We start from the raw sequence: 20,002 nt of genomic DNA, 5'->3' as shown, positions 1-20,002 counted from the left end.
TTTTTTAGTCTCTCTCTGTAAGTTCACTATTGGTGTATAGAAATGTCACAGATTTCTTGGCGTTAATTTTGTATCCTGCTAAATTGCTGAATTCATTTACTAAGTCTATTAGTATTTTGATGGAGTCTTTTGGGTTTTTATGTACAATATCATGTCATCTGCAAATGAGGACAGCTTTACTTCTTCTTTCCCAATTTGGATGTCTTTTATTTCTTCTTCTTGTCTAATTGCAATGGCTAATACTTCCAGTACTATGTCGAACCGGAGTGGAGAGAGTGGGCATTCCTGTCTTGTTTCCGTTCTTAGGGGAAATGGTTTTAGTTTTTGCCCATTGAGTATGATGTTAGCTGTGGGTTTATCATATATGGCTTTTATTATGTTGAGGTATGGTCCTTCTATTCCCACCTTGTTGAGAGTTTTTTCTAGAAAGGGTGTTGGATTTTGTCAAATGCTTTTTCTATGTCAATTGATATGAGTATGATTTTTATCGCTAAATTTGTTTATGTGATGTATAACGTTTATTAATTTGTGGATATTGGACCATCCTTGCATTCCTGGTATAAATCTTACTTGGTCATGGTGTATGATCTTTCTGATGTACTGCTGGATCCAATTTTGCTAGAATTTTGTTGAGGATTTTGGCATCTGTGTTCATGAGGGATATTGGCCTGTAATTCTCTTTCATCGTGTTGTCTTTATCTGGTTTTGGTATTAGAGTGATGCTGGCTTCACAGAAGGAACTTTGAAGTATTCATTCCTCTTGAATTTTTTGGAATAGTCTGAGGAGGATAGGTTTTAGTTCTTCCTTGAATGTTTGGTAAAACTCCCCTGTGAAGCCATCTGGCCCTGGGCTTTTGTTTGCTGGAATCTTTTTGATCATTGCTTCAATTTCTTCCATTGTTACTGGCCTATTGAGCTGTTTAGATTCTTCCTGATTGAGTTTTGGAAGGTTATATTTTTCTAGGAATATGTCCATTTCATCCAGGTGGTCCAGTTTGTTGGAATAGAGTTGTTCATAGTATTTTTTAACAATCCTTTGTGTTTCGGTGGGGTCTGTTGTTATTTCACCTCTTTCATTTCAGATTTTGTTTATTTGGGTCCTCTCTCATTGCTTCCTGGTGAGCCTGGCTAGAGGTTCATCATTCTTTTTTTATCCTTTCAAAGAACCAGCTCTTGGTTTTGTTGATCTTTGTATTTTTTTTTTTTTTTGGTCTCAATGTTGTTTATCTCCACCCTGATCTTTATTATTTCCTTCCTTCTGCTTACACTGGGCTTTTCTTGTTGCTCTCTTTCTAACTCTTTGAGTTGTAGGGTTAGGTAATTCATTACCATTGTTTCTTGTTTTTTGCAGTGGGCTTGTAGAGCTATGAACATCACTTTCAAGACTGCTTTCGCTGTGTCCCATAGGTTTTTGATTGTTGTGTTTTCATTGTCATTTGTTGCCATGATGTTTTTATTTCTTCTTTGATCTCTCTGGTAACCCAGTCATTGTTTAATAGCATGCTTTTTAGTCTCTATGTGTTTGATTTTTTTTCGATTGTTGTTATTGTAGTTGATTTCCAGTTTTATGCCACTGTGATGTGAGAAGATGCTTGATATGATTTCTGTCTTCTTGAATTTGAAGAGACTTTGCCTATGACCCAACATATGGTCTATCTTTGAAAATGACTCATGTGCACTTGAGAAGAATGCATATTCTGTGGCTTTGGGGTAAAATGTTCTGAAGATGTCAATTAATTCCATCTGGTCTAGTGAGTCATTTAGGATTGATGTTTCTTTGCTGATTTTTTGTTTAGAGGATTTGTCCAATGGTGATAGTGGGGTATTAAAGTATCCTACTATGATTATATTGCTGTCAATCTCTCCCTTGATATCCTCCAGGAGTTTTTTTTATGAAATTGGGTGCTCCTGTGTTGGGTGTGTATATGTTTACCAGAGTTATTTCTTCTTGTTGGACTGCTCCCTTTAGTATTATGAAGTGGCCTTCCTTATCTCTTGTTATGTCCTTCACTTTGAGATCTAATTTGTCAAATATAAATATTGCTACCACAGTTTTTTTTTTTCATTTCTATTTGCCTGAAAAACCTTTTTCCATTCTTTCATCCTCAGTCTGTGTGTGTCTTTTTTTTCTGAGGTGGGTTTTTTGTAGACAGCATATATATGGGTCATATTTTATTATCCAATCTGTTGCCCTATGTCTTTTTATTGGGGCATTTAATCCATTTACATTTAAAGTTATTATTGATAGGTGCTTATTTGTCGCCATTTTTATTCTTTACCTCTGTGTTCCTTCTTCACTTCCTATTTCTTTTCTTTTTTTTTTTTTTTTTTTTTTTTTTTACAGCAGACCCTTTAGCATTTCTTGCGTTGTTGGTTTGGTGGTAATAAATTCCCTTAGTCCTTTTTTGTCTGTGAAGCTCCTTATTTCACCTTCAATTTTGATTGATAGCCTTGCTGGGTACAGTATTCTTGGATTCAGACCCATCTTTTGCATGACTTTGTATATTTAATTCCATTCCCTTTTGTCCTGATGGATTTCTGTGGAGAATTCAGTCACTAGTCTGATGGGGGTTCCTTTGTAGGTAACTTTCTGTCTCTCTCTGGTCACTTTTAAGATTCTTACTTTGTCATTGGTGTTTGCCAATTTAATTATAATGTTCCTTGGCATCGTTCTTTTGGTGTTCATTTTGCTTGGGACTCTGAGAGCTTCTTGGATTTGTGTGGTTTTTTTCTTCCCTATATCTGGGAAGTTTTCTGTCATTATTTCTTCAAAAAGGTTTTCTATTCTTTGCCCAGTTTCCTCTCCTTCTGTAACCCCTATTATGCAGATGTTGTTTTTTTTTCATGTTGTCCCAAAGTTCCCTTAGGCTCTCCTCCTGCTTTATATATATATATATATATATATATATATATATATATATATATATATATATATATATATATATATATATTTTAGAAGATGCTCTATTGGGGTATTTTTTCTTACCTTATATTCTAGCTCACTGATGTGGTCCTCTGCTTCTTGTAGTCTACTCTTGATGCTTTCTATTGAGTTCTTTACAGCAGCAATGTCATTTTTCATTTCTTCTTGCTTCTTCTTTTCCTCTTGGTTCTTACTCATATTGTCAAATTTGTCTTCCATTCTTTATGACCATTTCTCTGAATTCTTTCTCTGACAGGTTGCTTGCCTCCATTTCATTTACTTCCTTTTTTGGTGATGCCTGCTTTTCTTTCATATGCGGGCTGTTTCTCTGTCTCCCCATGGTCTCTCTCCTCCGGGTGTCTGGTTATGTAGTTCTCTGTCTCCTTATCCCAGGCGAAATCTGACCTTTCCATGGGGAACTGTAGAGCTCCTCTGAATCTGTGTGTTTGTGTCAATTGGGGACCAGTGTTCTGGGCTTCACAGCTGTTCAGTGGGTGCCATAGTTGTAGATTTTCAGGCTTCCAATAACATCCACTTTCCCCTTCAAGATGGCGTGGCCTCTGCGTCTGAGCCGGTTGCTCGGGGAGGGAACCCAGCAGCAATGTTGGCTGCCAGGTCAGAGGAGCCCCATCCAGCAGTCCCCCACCATCTCCTGGAGTATAGATGTCCTTCAACTCACCAATAAACACTCCATGTGTGACTCTCAGCTGTTCTTTCTATCTGCTCTGGGACAAGACTCAGGACATGTCTATCTATTCCGCCACCATTTTTTTGATTGTCTTTTATGTTTTGTACTTGTCAGATTACTGTGGCTAGCACTTCCAGTAATATGTTGAGTAAGAGTGGTGTAAGCAGACATCCCACTCTCACCACTCCTGTTCAATATAGTGCTGGAAGTATTAGCCCTTGCAATCAGACAAGAAGAAGAAATAAAAGGCATCCAAATTGGAAAAGAAGAAGTAAAACTGTCCTTATTCGCAGATGACATGATACTGTACATAGAAAACCCTAAAGACTCCATCAAAAAATTACTAGACTTAATAAATGAATTCGGCAATGTAGCAGGATACAAAATTAAGGCCAAGAAATCTATGGCATTTCTATACACCAATAATGAACTTACAGAAAGAGAGACTAAAAAAGCAATTCTGATTTTTTTCTAATTCAGTTTTCAAAAACTGTATTTTTATAGGAATTTGTCAGTTTCTTCCAGGTTTTCCAGCTTATTGGCATAAAGCTGTTTTTAATATTTTCTTGTAGTTCTTTGTATTTCTGCCATGTCAGTTGTTACTTCACCTCTTTGTTTCTTGATGAGTCTGGCTAACAGTTCATCAATGTTATTTATCTTTTTGAGGAACAAGCTCTTGGTTTCATTGATCTGGTGTATAGTTTTTAGTCCCTATGTCATATATTTCCACTCTGATATTTATTATTTCCTTCCTTGTAATTATTCTGGACTTCCTTTATTGTTTGCTATCTAATTCTTTAAGTTGTAGGGTTAGAAATTGTTCTTGTTTTTTGAGGTAAGCCTGTAGTGCTATGAACTTCCCAGTTAGGACTGCTTTTGTTCTTTCTCATAGATTTGGGGTTGTTGTGTGTTCAGTTTCACTTGTTTCCATGAAGTTTATGTATTTCTTCCTTGGTCTTTTTCATAACCCATACATTGTTTTAATAACATTCTATTTAGCCTCCATGTGTTTGCATGTTTTGAGTGTTTTTACTGTAGTTGATTTCTAGTTTCATGTCATTTTGATCTGAGAAGATGCATGATATGAGTTCATTCTTCTTGAAATTGTAGAGGTTTGTTTTGTGTCCTATCATGTGGTCTATCTTTGAAATGTCCCATATGCACTGAGAAGAATGTATATTCTGCAGCTATGGGTTGAAATGCTCTGTAAATGTCAATTAAATCCATCAGACCTAGTGAATCATTTAGAGTCACAGTTTCCCCCTTCTTGACTCTTTTCTGGAAGAGCTATCTAGTGAAGTCAGTGTGGTTTTAAAATCCCCTGCTATGACTGCATTGTTGTCAATCTTTTCATTAAAGAGCTCCAGAAGTGTTTTTTATAAGTATATTAAGTGTTCTTATACTGGGTGCATATATGTTTACCAGAATTGTATCCTCTTGTCTGATCAATCCCTTTAGTATTATATAATGACTAGTGGCCCGGTGCATGAAATTCGTGCACATCAAAAGGGGATTAATTAGAGGAAATATTTTAATATTTCTATTTGCCCTTTCTCTGTAATAGAAGTGTCAGAGATGAAAGAAAATTAGTAAAATATATATGAAAATCTTCCTCTTGTTAGAGTCTGGGGAGCACCACAGGACCCAGAGTCAAGTCCCCATCCACCCACGTGCGCCTCAAAATCATGCAAGACCAGACCTGGCCGACCCCACTCCCATTGGGCTAGATCCAGACCCAGCCGGTCCCTCCCTTGTCAAGCCCCGCTGGGAGGGGTAGCAGCCTCAGGTCCCCTGGCCCAGTGCAGGGGCAGGAGGCATGGCCTGAGGTTCCCTGGCCTGGCGCCAGGGCGGGGAGTGCGACCTGAGGTCCCCCAGCCCAGACCAGGGCAGGGGACACACCTTGAGGTCCCCCGTCAAGCCCTGCCAGGTGGGAGACATGGCCAGAGATTCCCCATCAAGTCCCACCAGGCCATGGGCATGGTCTGAGATCCCCTGTCAAGCCCCACCGGGTGGGGGGGGCGGCCTCAGGTCCCCTGAACCAGTGCCTGGGTGGGATAGTGGCCTCAGGTCCCCTGGCCCAGTGCCAGGGTGGGGGGGTGCACCTTGAGGTCCCCTGTCAAGCCCCACCAGGTGGAGGGGGTGGCCTGAGGTCCCCTGGGCTGGCATCAGGGCAGGGGGGCAAGGCCTGAGGTCCCCTGTCAAGCCCTGCCAGGTGGGGTGTGTGGCCTGAGGTCCCCCAGCTTGGCACCATGACAGGGGGAGTGGCCTGAGGTACCCTGTCAAGCCCTACGGGGGGTGGGGGTTGGGGGAGGCACAGCCTCAGGTCCCTGCTGATTGCTCATTAAGGCTCAATATGGGAACTCGGCCTTTGCAGTGGGTGCAGCCATCTTGTGTTATGGAAACCCTGTCTCCACTGTGGGGGCAACCATCCTGTATTACAGAAACCTCCAAAATCCGCCTCCACTGTGGGCGCCGCCATCTTTGTGGCAGAGTGACAGTCAATTTGCATATTCCCTCTTTATTATATAGGATCTTTACTGTCTCTTGTTATGACCTTCATTTTGAAGTCTATTTTTTCTGATATGAGTGATTGTACCTCGGCTTTTTTTAAATTTTCATTTCGATTTGCCTGGAAAATTTTTTTCCATCACTTCACTCTCATCTTATGTGAGTCTTTTGATCTGAGGTGGGTCTCTTGTAGACAGGATTTATTTGGGTCATGTGTTCTTATTCTTTCAGCTGCCCTATGTCTTTTGATTGGAGCCTTTAATCCATTTACATTTAAGGTTATTATTGATATTTCCTTATTAATTGCCATTTTAATTAAGCCATGCTTTTCTCTAGATATACATATTTCTTATTATTTCAGCAGCCTCTTTAATGTTTCTTGTAAAACTGGTTGGTGGTAAATTTCTTTACCCTTTTTTTTGTTTGTTTTTGTTTTTGTTTTTTGTTTTGTTTTGTTCTGGGAAGCTCTTTATTTCACCACCTATTTTGAATGATAACCTTGCTGGGTATAGTTATCTTGTTTTCAGATTCTTTCTTTTTCTTACCTTGTATACTATATGCCATTCCCTTCTGGCCTGTAGAATTTCTGATGAGAAATCAGTAGAAAGCCTTATGGGAGCTCTTTGTAGGTAACAAATTGCTTTTCTTTTTTTTTTTTTTAATATATTTTATTGATTTGTTACAGAGAGGAAGGAAGAGGGATAGAGAGTTAGAAACATCGATGGGAGAGAAACATCGATCAGCTGCCTCTTGCACACCTCCTACTGGGGATGTGCCTGCAACCAAGGTACATGCCCTTGACCGGAATCGAACCTGGGACCCTTCAGTTCGCAGGCCGACGCTCTATCCACTGAGCCAAACCGGTTAGGGCCAAATTGCTTTTCTTTTGCTGCCTTTAAGATTCTCTCTTTTTTTTTAATTTTTGCCTTTTTAATTATGATGTGTCTGGGCATGGGTCTCTTTGGGGTCTTCTTCCTTGGGACTCTCTGTGCCCCCTGAACTTGTTTGACTTTTTCCTTCATCATGTTAGGGAAGTTTTGTGCTGTTATTTCTTCAGACAGGTTCTCTATCCCTTGTTCTGTTTCTTCACATTCTGGGACTCCTGTAATGCATTTCATGGTGTCCCACAGCTCCCTTAAACTTTCCTCCTTTTTTATTTTTACTTTTTCTATTTCACCATGCTTTTTATTTATTTTTATCACCATTGCTATGTATGTATGTATGTATGTATGTATGTATGTATGTATGTATGAATTCTTTATTTTTGAAAGTATTACATATGTCCCCTTTCCCCCATTGTCCTCTCTCAGCCTGCTCCCATGCCCCAGCCCCGATCTTCACCGCCATCATTGTCTATGTCTAGTGGTTATGCTTATATGCATACAAGTTCTTTGTGTTTTCTTTTTTGTTCTCTGATTGAGTGATTTTTTTTTTCTACCTTGTCTTCTAATTTGCTGATCTGATCCTCTGCTTCCTGCAATTTCCTGTTTATTCTTTCCAATGCATTCTTTATTACTGCTATGTCATTCTTTATTTCCCACTGGTCATTTTGCATAGTTTCTATACCTTTTGTCATGTTGTTGAACATCCCTTGTAATAATCATTCTGAACTCTATATCTGATAAATTGCTCATCTCCATTTTGTTATCTCTTCTTCTGGAGAATATTCTTCTTCTTTCATTTGGGGCTTTTTTTGTCTCCCCATGTTGGCTGACTCTTTGGGTTTGTTTCCAGGTATTAGGTAAATCTGCTGCAACTCCTGGTCTTTTTGTAGGGTCTCTATTGCAGGATAATGTCAGAAGCTGTTTGCAACTGGTCCTGAGTACCCTGTTTGGAGATATCAGTAATCCACAGCTTTTGGCTACCAGTGCTGGGGTTGGGTGTGTTTGGACAGGACCAAGATGTGCACCAAGGTCTGCTTTTCCTAGCCCTGGGTCCAGAAGCAGATCAGGCACACTCAAAGCACCCAGAGATCCACCTCTTCCTGCAGACTGATTGTTATTCTCGGTCTCTTAATGAGCCTCAGGCTGTAGACCACAGCAAGGTGTAAACTCCACAGAGTGGGGACAGAGGTTTTCCAACAGAGTGGGGCAACTACTTCCCCTGCCCTGCCCAAGAAAAAGCCTGGATAGTATAGGTCTGCGTGAGAAAAATGTCCTCTGCTGTATGTGGGAATGACTCAGCACATGAAACCAGGTGACTGCCCTCCAAGCTCTATCTCCAGAAGCCCTAATCCTGGATTCTCCTCACACAGCTTTAGTCCTCTCTGCCCTCCCTCTGCAGGAGCTCAAGGTGAGTGGCTGCACACAAAATTTTGTGCATTGGCTCTCTAAGAGGGTGCTTGCATTTCAAACCATCTCTCCCTGGCAAACAGAAACCTCATTGCTTTTCACAGCTAGATGTCATATGGTCATCTTTCTAAGTTCTGGTGCTCTTGGCTGGGTACCCAATGTGGGGTTTAGACCCCAGAATCCTCAGTGAGATCCTCCCACAGCTAAGATATCTTTCCAGATCTTCAGCTGCTGTCTGTGGGGGCCCGAAAAGCAGCCATCTCATGCTTCCGCACTTTCTACTAGTCTCTATGTGGTCTTCACTTTCCATCCTTGGTTATCAGGGTTCTCTCCAGCTAGTCTTCAGATGATTAATCAGGATGGTTTTTCTATATTTTAGTTGTAACTCCAGTTTGGTCCTGGGAGAGTGTCAGTGTAGCTCCAATTTAATCTGCCACCATCTGTTGTAATCCTGTATTTTCTTCCTTAATGAACAAAATGTTTCTTCTGGAGGCTAGAAGTCCAAGATCAAGGTGAAGGCAGGATTGATTTCTTCTGAAGCTTGTCTCTCTGGCTAATATATGTCCACCTTCTTGCTGCATCTTCACATGATCTTTCCTTTCAGTGTGTCTAGATGTCCTCTTCTAAAGACCTGGCATCATGACACAGGACTTGAGATGGGAGCATAATACAAATATGTCCCAAGACTCTTAGCATCAGAAGTATATAGGCAATGGAAGAAAAATAGGTAAAAAATGTGTAGGGGTCGAAGCTCATCTGTGGAAACTTCTTACAATCAGCAGACATGTAAATGCATTCTCTGCATGTGAGCCAATCTCACAGCAAATCCACGTGTTTACCATGTAGGAAGCACTCTCACCCCCAGTATCACATTTAGTATTAAATAGAACATTATAATTCTGTTATTTTTGTTAACAAACTTAATAGTTATAAATTTTCACATACTAGTAAAATCATGCTAAAAATGTCTTTTGAGAAGAATTTGTAAATGAAAATCCACAGCAACAAAAAAAGACATTAATTTCACCTTTTGGGTAGGGGACTCAAACACTTTAATTGAATTAGGGTAAGTAAATGATGCACTGTGGTCATAAAGGATTTCACAAAGTAATTTCATATTTTTTAGTTGTGAGTAATGTATTATGAAATAGAAGGCACTCAAACATTTGTGAACTCTAGTGTAGGCTAGAAGGCAACTGAAATTCAGAAGAGAAGTAAATGTTTCATGACTTTTATTCACCAAAGACCTCCTAGTATGTGCCTCTCCAATTAAGGTAGCTGCCATTACGAACATTTTGAGATTTTTAAAAATTATTATTTAAAAAAATTCAATTTAACTTGTAATAAAATATGTTAATCAGTTATATTGCTTTTCCACCAAAGCAGCACACAAAAATCTGAATATGTAATCTCAAGAAATCTGTGCTGAAAAATGTTATAAGTAACAAATCCTTCCTTGACAGAAAGCAGGAATGTAGTATAAAAAATATGAAAAACCCAAGTGTTACATGCCATTTACAGCTTACTATTTTCTTCTGGCACCTACCTGTTGTTGTTCCTTATCCTCAGCTTTCATAGCTAGTATCAGGCTTCTAACAAATGTCTGAAGTTTAAAGTATTTTTGCTTTTGAATCTCTAGCTCATTTTCAATGAATCTGACTTCTTCATTCTGAAGGAGAAAACATCAAATGATATAATTACCCTATACAAACTGGGACTGTACATAGCTGATGCACAATAAAATTATTAAAAGCAATCAAATTAGAGAGACAATGAAGAAGATAAAATTTTAGCATAAAGGAATATAAAGCACAGAAGGAAATTGTCCTTTTATTCAAGGGCTGTTTTTTAAGCAAACCACTAACAGAAAACAATTTGGAAGGTCAAAAATCCCATCAAATTAATTCAGTAAGAGAAAATCAAGAAACAGTTCCCTTATTAGAAAGACTCCTCCTATATTAACCTAATTAGCATTTGGAATAGGATTAAGAATAGACAGAGTCCAATTAACCCCAAGTAAAAAGCAATTACAGATCCAGTAACACTGAATATACCATTCACAAAACCAAATACTGAAAACTAGAAAGGTTAATATTTCTTTTTTACCAAGAAGAGACTTGAATTATTACTAAAACTGTCTTAAGTAGTTCTCTGAGTCCCCTGTTTTTATGTAAGAGTCTGTTACTCAGAAAATATCTCAAAATATACCACTGTATCCTACTAATTTGAGACTAATTATCTCTTCACTGTTTTTGCTAGTTGTGTAAGACAAAAACAATAGACTAGGATTTGGGAGGATTTTAGTGCCAAGTTTATTGATAATTGTGTAAACTTTGGAAGGTTATTCTCTGTGAATTTGTTTATTCATCAATAAAATAAATATAATATTAATACTATTTGGATATTTTAAGTTTGAGGGTAAGTTTCAAACAAGAAAATGGCCATTAAAATGCTCTGATATATTTAATATTAAAGGTAGAGTAATCAAGAAATCAAGAATATGTGGTAATGGCAAAAAGGTAGACATAAAGGTCAAGGGAACAGAACAGAGTGTCCGGAAATATATATGCTGAAAAAGGTCATATGTACTAATACTTGATTGATTTTCAAAAAAGGTGCTGAAGTAACTCAATGAACAAAGAAAGGGTACTCTTTCAAAGAACAGTGGTTGAAAAATTGTAAATGTATATTTAAAATATATATCAACCCTTACCTCACATCATATACAAAATTTAACAAGAAATAAATTACATACTGAAAAGTAAATCCTAAAACTCTAAAACTAGATAAAAAAGAAGATAAAATCTTTGTGTCCTTGTGTTAGACAAATATTCCTCAAGGGGACACAAAAAGCATGAAACCTAAAAGAAAGACTTCATCAAAGTTTTAAAAAAAGTTTGACCTTCAAAATATAATGTTAGTAATATACAAATACAAGCTACATATTTGTAAATCAAATATATGTTAAGGACCTGCATTCAGAACACATAAAGAACTCTTGCAACACAATTATAAGACCAGAAACAAATAAAGAGCAGGCAAAGTCTTTGAGCACATACTTACCAAAGAAGATATGTGAATGACCAATAAACACATTAAAGTGCTTAATATCATTTGTCATTAAAGAAATGAAAATTAAATCTGATATGAGATTGTACTACTAACATACTACAATGGCTAAAATTAAAGAGACTGACAATCATACAAGCTGATAGCAATTTGGAACAATTAAAGTCTCATACATTGCTGGTATGAGTGTAAAAGGATACATCCACTTTGAAAAATGTTTTGGCAGTTTCTTATAAAATTAAATCTACTCTTTCCTATCATCTCACTCAATCCTACTCTTACCCAAGTGAAATGGAAAAAACATGTCCACAAAAAGACATACATATTCATAGCAGCTTTATTCACAATAGCCAAATACTAGAAACAACACAAGTGATCATCAGTAGATGAATAAACAGATTGTACTCATGGTTACATGACTGTGTCCATTTGTCAAAACTTATCTAACTGTATAAGGAAGTGAATTTTATTTTATGGAAATTTTATCTAAAAAACCTGATTAAAAAAAAATAAATTATTAGCCAGCTTCTTTGCCAAAACACATGGAAATAATCTATGAGTATTCTTTGAAGCTGGAGAATATGTTTCAAAGTACACAGCAAGACCTTTAACAGCATTTTTTCAAAAGTTTCATAAAATACATTAAAATAAGTTAATTTTATGGGCATTTTTCTTTTAAAAAATATATATTTTATTGATTTCAGAGAGGAAAGGAGAGGGAGAGAGAGACAGAAGCATCAATGATGAGAGAATCATTGATTGGCTGCCTCCTGCACACCCCCTACTGGGGATGGAGCCCACAATGCGGATATGTGCCCTGACAGGGAATTGAACTGTGACCTCCACTGAGCCACACCGGCTGAGCTGGACATTTTTCTTGTTTCAGATGAAGGGATGCAGTTGTATTAATCCCATTCAATATATGAACATGTTTATTACATCAATTTCATCAGCTCAGTTTAGAACTTATTTTACTTAGTAAAACTGCTTCCTTTTCAGACCATTTAATATCAAGTGAATCATCTGCAAATGATGATTCAAGTTAAATTCCTTATCCAAAGGCACTCTACAGCAATCATATTTACAAGCATTAAAATAAAGTTCAACATGCTCCTGCCATAATACATTTGATTAATTCTAAATTTTGGTGTTTTTTTAGTACTCATCATCAGAACTATAGTATGAGTAAAGGAAGTCTTTTTGAATACAGGAGATATCTATCATCATTATTTTAGTGTCTCCAATGAATATACAGTCCTTTTAAGCTGAATTTAGAGTCCATTAAAAAACTAAAAACAGTAATTCACATTTGCAAAAATCATGAAACATTTGATATGCAGATCTCTAATTTCTCATATGAACATTTCTCTTCCTCAGTATTTATGAATTTGAAAAACATAAACAATTTTAAGATAATATTGCAGACATTTTTTCTTAGAGCTGCGTTTTGCAAGTCTATTAAACACTTCCAAGAGTAGAAGCAGTAATTTATGTGTACTTTAGAGATTTTCCTAAGTAAATGGAGTGTTTGTGAGAAGAACTAGTATGGTAACCTCGGCCACTGACTTTCAGAAAAGAATATCTAGCTCATTTGTGTCGTTAAAATCTTCCCTACGTTGCAGTAAAGTTTGTCAGTTTTTCTCCAAGATGATTGTAGGGAATATTCAAGTTGTTATTTTATGATATAGTACTCATGCCTCAGGGATCACTAATTTGTCTCATAAGCATTTGGGTTAGTTAGAACTCCTAGCAATATGGATTTTTAGGAATATATCTCAATCAGAAACTCTAGTACACCCAAACTGAGCACTAATGGTTGCACAGTAACAATTATCAAATGAACATCAGAAATATTCATTCATTCTGCTACAATGAATCCCAAGAATAATGGGAGACTGTTTAGTGTATGAAAAAGTTATTATGATCCAGATTCTTGTATTAATTGATTTCATAGAAATGAGTACTTGCATAATAGTATTAAAAATATTTCCAAGGATACTTTACTGTATTCACTCACTCATGAATTAGTTACTGGACACCTATGTGCTAAGCACTAGACCGGATAACACATAGATAAATACTTCTCTCCTTTCAAGAAGTTTAAAAGGAATTATACTTAAGAAACCTACGAAGTGATTTTGATTCCAAAACAAGAAGTACTAACGTGTATGCAAATAAAATGCAAATGTGCTCTGAAGAAAGTTTAAATTTCCAAACTGATGATGCTGTTTTAAATCAACATCCTGAAATCAGCAATGAGAACTGTTACATGAGGTTTCACTTACCCTTACTTTAAGGTAACAAATTCACAGGTGAAGTGAACTGAAATGATTTTAATATTGATTATAAAAGTATATGTTTCTATATAGGGGCTGATGTTTGAGAGTTAAAGAAGTTTATGTAGGACGGTGATGTATTATAAAAGTTATCCTTAATAAGGTAGTGAATGACCCCTTGTTCCCACAGCATTTACCACAATGGAAAACCCTGTATCATTAAATGTCTTTTAGAGTTCAATGAAAATGTTAAATAAGATTTCTGGACTGGACACTCTGCCCTGCCCTGGCCTTTAGCTCCAAAATTTCTCAAGTCTGTTGGACAGAACACCAGAGGGGAAAGGTTCTAGAAAGAATCCTCAGAGTTCTGGACACAACCCTATCTGAACTGCTTGAAAGTGCTAAGAGGAGCACACTTAACAACTGTGCAAACCAGTTATCTTGTCTGTAGTTTCCATAATCCGTGCCAAGCAGTGGCTTGCAGAGCCATTTTAATCCTGTTCTGGGCATTTAGAAGTACAGTATATGATCATGTAGGAGAGATTAGAATGCTCTCTAGTACTTCAGAACAGACAACTTTATAATTTTGTTAGTTGGAAATACAGTTTAAATACAAGATTGTATTGTGCTTTTTGACCAACTTAGAAAACAAATTTCAAAAGATAATTTCCTTCTGTGTTTACACTATTTAATATTTTAAAATCTGACATGTTATGCACATTTGGAAAACAAAATCTATTGAATGACATAACTTTGAATTATAGTAAAAGTGAAAAAAATTTGAGAAAATGACAGCTGTTGTCTTTTTCTGCTTAGAGTTTGTTATTTTCTGTTAATATCTAAGTACTAGACTCTGTTTTGAACTCTTATGATATTTCAATAAAAGAATTTTGTGTATGGAAAAATGATTGTGTGACCAAAATTTCAGAAGGCTCCAAAGTTAACTTGTAAGATATGATACTGATTAACAAAGGGAAAACAATTATACATATATGCAGAAAATGTATTAACATATGGACTGATAGCTTAATTCAAAATTGAATAAAAACAAAATTGTGTATGCCATGCTGTCAAAATAAGCTTTTCAATTTAGTAACAAGTGATATTAAGAAAAGGTAATTTCTATCCATATTCATTTAGTATTTGCATTAGGGATTATTTTTAAACTTCTAAAACAGATATACTATTGTATGTTTTAAAAATGGTCTTCAGAAGTTGTAATTCAAGATAAAATTAGCAAAGGAAAAATCTGGAAAAAAATCCCTTTTATTACCATTTAAAAATGATAAGTTTAAAAAAGCATTGCCATAAATTTCACATTAATCATCACTATGCACAGCATCAACTTGTACACCATCAATACCTACTCTTATTGAGCAAACCCTGTGCTTATAACTGTAACCCCTGAACCAGCCAGTATTAATTAAAATGACAAGCACCCTGACTGATATCGAAGTTATCTGAGAGAGTCAATGTGGAGCCCCAGCATGTTTAACTTATCAAGAGGAAGTGAAATAGACTAATACATAAGTACTGTAGAAGTCTGCCTCATCTAATACCTTCTCTTAATGAATTCATAATTTGAAATTACTTTTACCTTATAATCCAAGAAAGAATTCACTTGTTCTACTTCAGAATTACTTATCATGTCACTTTCTTCATCATCAATAATTTCTATTTTCTGTAACACAGGTAGAGAAGTTTTCATAAATATAGATTTTATCATCATCACTACACTCAACAATCTATAGAGTGTATACATTCAATGTTCAGCTTTAGCTAAGGGATTATCTAGTCTACAATATCCGGAATAAACTCGGGTAACTGACTGGTCCCCTAGTTGTTAACACTCAGTGTTGTGTCTAAGCCACTTCCCTGGACCTTTAATTGATTACTGCTTAGTAAATAGAAAATTACTGAAGGGAGGCTAAGTGGGACATTTATAATAGTGTCAGTAATAAATAAATTAAATTAAATTAAAAAAGAAATTACTGTTATACTATTTAAAATAAGAAAACAAAACAAGCAAACAAAAAACCATTCACAATAACTCTGAAAAAAAACAAGACATTCAAATTCTGCTTAAATAGTGCCCACCAGTGACAGGGAAGTGTTTTCCTATAAGGGTAGTGCATTTAAAGGTAACCATACCTAATTGGTTTAAATATTTTTTAAGTCCTCACACATCTCTGCAATTTCTAATGTAAAATTTCAATATAAGACATGAATTCCAAAGTCAAATACATTTTTTAAACAATTCACTTATTTACTGCACTCCATTAGCTAGACAATTGAAAGCAGACATGTATGATGTAATGATCAAAATAGCATGGTTATGTGTTTCCTTCACTGGATAGTAAGAAGGAAGAGTGAGAGAGATGCTAAACTGCCCTTAGTTTTAGAGTTAAGGTACAGAATAGTTCGTACAGTATCTTGTATACAGAAGGTACTCATTAAATATCTGTCAAAAGAATAAACAAAACAACTTAGCACTAATGAAAAGAATGATCAATAAGCTTCAACCCTGGGGCAAGGCAAGTTCTCTAATCCTGGAACATTTTTCCAAAAGCAAAACCAAACATAAAATCAGATCTAATTTTTACTTTTTGCACATGAAAACCAGAGTTAAGGAAAAACAATTCTAAATGTTTAAGCCCAACCAACCCAAAAGAAATTTTTAAAAGAGAAAAGCTAAGCTAGAATTAGTCACTAGGCAATCTTTTTAGAAAGAGCACATTAATAGCAACATATTGTAGGAAGAATTTGAAAACAAGTTCCTATCCAGCAATACCTATAGTGATTAAAAGTCACAAACAATCTTGGAATGATCATATTTCACATATTTCCTATGAGAGTACAATACCATAACAAGGGTTGTGACCTGCAGGCTTCTGAGTCTGGAGGACAACTGCAATGAAATTGCTTTCTACAGCTGCCTGGATATGAATCTAATGTTTTGTTTTCGATTATAATCACTATAAACTTAGGAATTAATCCTCTCAGGTCTCAGCAGACCTCTGATTTGATCATTTTTTAATGTTATTTTTAAGATTCTCAATATATTTTGATTGGTTCTGGGATAAAGTAGCTAAGTAATCTAGGGAGGAAGCCACCAAAGGCCACTGTATAGATTTGTGCATATAAATAGATCTTATATGTCTTTGTGATTTGGTATCCATGAATAATTGGGGACACTCCAAAGCTACAGGCAGAGAAGATCAACCTTTGAAAGTCCAGACTTTTGTCTCTGAAAATCAATTGCTCTTGAAAAATTAAGTGCCTAAGTGACTGTGGGTCACCCCATGCCATTTCTTCATTCATTATCTTCAAATGTCTGCTGCAGGGGAGATCTAGTTCAGAGAAATTCAGGCTAAAATGAGCATGTCTTTAGGGGAAAAGAGGTTCAATATATAACTTGTATAATGTAACTCAAATCTGGAGCAGAGAAGATTATTACTTGGTGGGATTTAAGAATACTAGCACAATTAATAATTGTGGAAAACAATTATAACTACCTATATAATGAAAACGTGAATCTGCCTCAAAATAAAAACTTGTTTTCCTATGCGCCCATTGAATGTAGTGTTAGAAGGGTCAAACATCAACTTAACTCAGTACTAAAATCAATGAAATGCAATCCTCAACAATATTGTGCATGTAGAAAACATATATTGTTGATGTTTAACAAAAAAGAACAAAACTGCATTTTATGTGCTTAACTTTTATTAAGGAGATGTGACAGGATTACAGTGTCTGGTAAACAATGTTTGTAATTAAAGCCAGGGTAACTCTTGAAGTTACAGTCATTTTTTTAACAGAAAAATCCATTATAGAGACCATTTTTTTTCACATGTAGGGTGCTTGTTCATAGGAAGGCCACAGGTTTTGTTCTCCTTGTCACAATGACTCCAAATTCCTGCTGGCTCTGTTGTGAACCAAAGAACCATTTCCTTAGGCCCTCTGCTCTGAGCATGCGCCATAGGGGCCATTTTTTAAAAATAAGTTAGGCACAAAACACTTATTCAAAAGCAAAAACAAAGCACAATGACATTTGCCTTTATGTCTGACTTTAATACCATCTTGATATCTGTATTACTTGACAGACTCAGAATATAAACAGATATTGCTAAAACAGCTCCTTAGAGGACATCTCTATATATCAATAATGCTTATATTTTTACAAAACCCAGTTTAATCCACACATAGCTTGTCTCTGCCTGCTATTCAATTGCTTATTACTGCTTTTCCTCCACTGCTACAATTTTTAAGATAACAGAGGCCAATTAGCTAGAAAGAAGGAAAGGTTCCAAACACACTATATAAGATAGGTATGGTCTGAACAGAGACCTTGGAGTAAGGAATCCTTGGATACAAGTCCAAGAAACAACAAAAGCTTCCTTCATAATTTCAGGCTAAACTCTGATTTAATTCTGCCATCTATGAAATGAGAAGAAATCTGCTCTTTGCTAAATGTGTTGAAGAAAATAACTTGTTATGTATAAAATGTCCTATGTGTAGTAAGCATTAGATTTTTATATTTACAATCCCCTAAACTGAAAAAATCTGAGGTTAAATGGACAGTGCTTTAACTTTCATTTATTAAACTATCAAAGATATAGAATTCATTGGTAATAGTTCTGTTTTAATTTGTAAAGTGGAGCAAGACTTTATTCTGAAACCACTAATATTGTCACCAACTAGGAGCATATCCTTGAAATCCATCATGTAATGAGAAAATAATTTCAAAATGTACATACCACATTATCTTCGGATACTGCATGGTGGTCCTCCTCCTTATCAGCCCTTGTCTCATTAGGAACAACTTCATTGGACTCTTCCATAGACAAAAAGGCCATGATTTCATTTTACATTTCTCAAAACTTTATTGAGAATGCTTTATTCAAGATCAATGAAATAATTTATTTTAAAAAGACACAAATGGCAAATTCACTTCATATATGCTTTGTTGAGCCATTCTACTTCTTAAATGTGAATAGGTAAAAATACAAGGATAGTCACCATTATATTATTTATAACTGAAAAAAATGGAAGCAACCTATATGCTTAACAATGAGAATTGGAGAAGTCATTTAGGGCCTATCCCTACAATAAAAGCAATGAAGCTACTGAAAATGAAGTAGAAAAATAGTTGATAATAAATAAAATATTCATGACATATTGGAAAGTGAATAAATGAAAGTGAGAGAACCTACTATGTAGGAATACTAAAAAATGTGTACATATTCCTGGAGAAAGAAAACTAACACTATTTACATAAAAATTATTTCTGGATAAAATTACAGGCAATTTTTATTTTTCTTCCTTTTGTCTAATTTTACTTATTTTATTCCATTTGTTCTTTCATAATTAAATATTTTTAAATGAACATGCATTGCTCATTGCAATAAGAGAAAAGTGATAATTTTCAAATACATGATATGATATAAAGCTATAAATATAGTATGTTTCCAATTTTGTAAAAAGGCAGGTGTTTGTGAATGCACACACACACACACACACACACACACACACACACACACACTCCTGTACATATGTAGAGAAAACACTGTCAAAAACTTTCCCCCACCTCCATTTTTAATATGTTTATCACTGAGGGGTAGGGTTATTTCCAAAATTCTTATTGTATTTTCAAATGTTTTCTATAATGAAAATATATTCATTTTGTGATCAAAATTCAGTATGTAAAAAATGAGAAATAAAAGAGAAATTGATTCAGAGAAGCCAGTCTACTAAAAAGTTTTCTGTGTTGAGGTAGAGGAAGTGGTTAATTCACAGCATAGGATATCTACCACTTGTTTTAGATTACTCCTACCTCTACTTCTTAGGAAAACAGGGAAGCAATGTTTCTCTCTGTTCTTTCTGCACAGCCATATTATGGAGATTATTTGCATACATACAACTGGAATTCTTTAGCCCCTAGTAGTGACCGACATTTTATTTTGCCATATAAAGCAGAACAAATATATTTATCAGCCCTCGAGGTTTTTCCAAATCCATTCCTTTCCATGGAAAGACATATAGGTGCGCTCTGTATGAACATGGGGACGATTAGGAGAAAAACATGGTTGATCTAGGAACTCACATATGAATACATAGATAATTAGTGTTTAAGCATCCAGGGAAGTTTTACTGGAGTTTTAATGCAAAGTTCAATTTATTTTTTAAAATATATTTTTATTGATCTTAAAGAGACGTTTGGGTGGGAGAGAAAAATAGAAACATTGAT

General features: G+C 35.7%; 1 protein-coding gene across 3 annotated transcripts in view; it reads right to left on the bottom strand.

Moving 5' to 3' along the window:
- Positions 1–20,002, bottom strand: part of HDX (highly divergent homeobox) — a 175,187-nt gene that overhangs the window by 10,768 nt on the left and 144,417 nt on the right. For all 3 annotated transcript variants that reach the window (XM_080652344.1, XM_080652345.1, XM_080652346.1), the window contains 3 exons: positions 18,513–18,589; positions 15,353–15,436; positions 9,957–10,079 (listed from right to left, as the gene is read on the bottom strand). In XM_080652344.1, coding sequence (XP_080508470.1) covers positions 9,957–10,079; positions 15,353–15,436; positions 18,513–18,589 — 284 coding nt within the window. The remainder of the gene's footprint in view (positions 1–9,956; positions 10,080–15,352; positions 15,437–18,512; positions 18,590–20,002) is intronic.

The sequence above is a fragment of the Plecotus auritus genome (genome assembly GCF_963455305.1).
Source record: "Plecotus auritus genome assembly, chromosome: X".
In the NCBI taxonomy this organism is placed as follows: Eukaryota; Metazoa; Chordata; class Mammalia; order Chiroptera; family Vespertilionidae; genus Plecotus; species Plecotus auritus.
The sequence above is the reverse complement of the archived record's forward strand: the minus strand, read 5'-3'. Positions and strand labels throughout refer to the sequence as shown.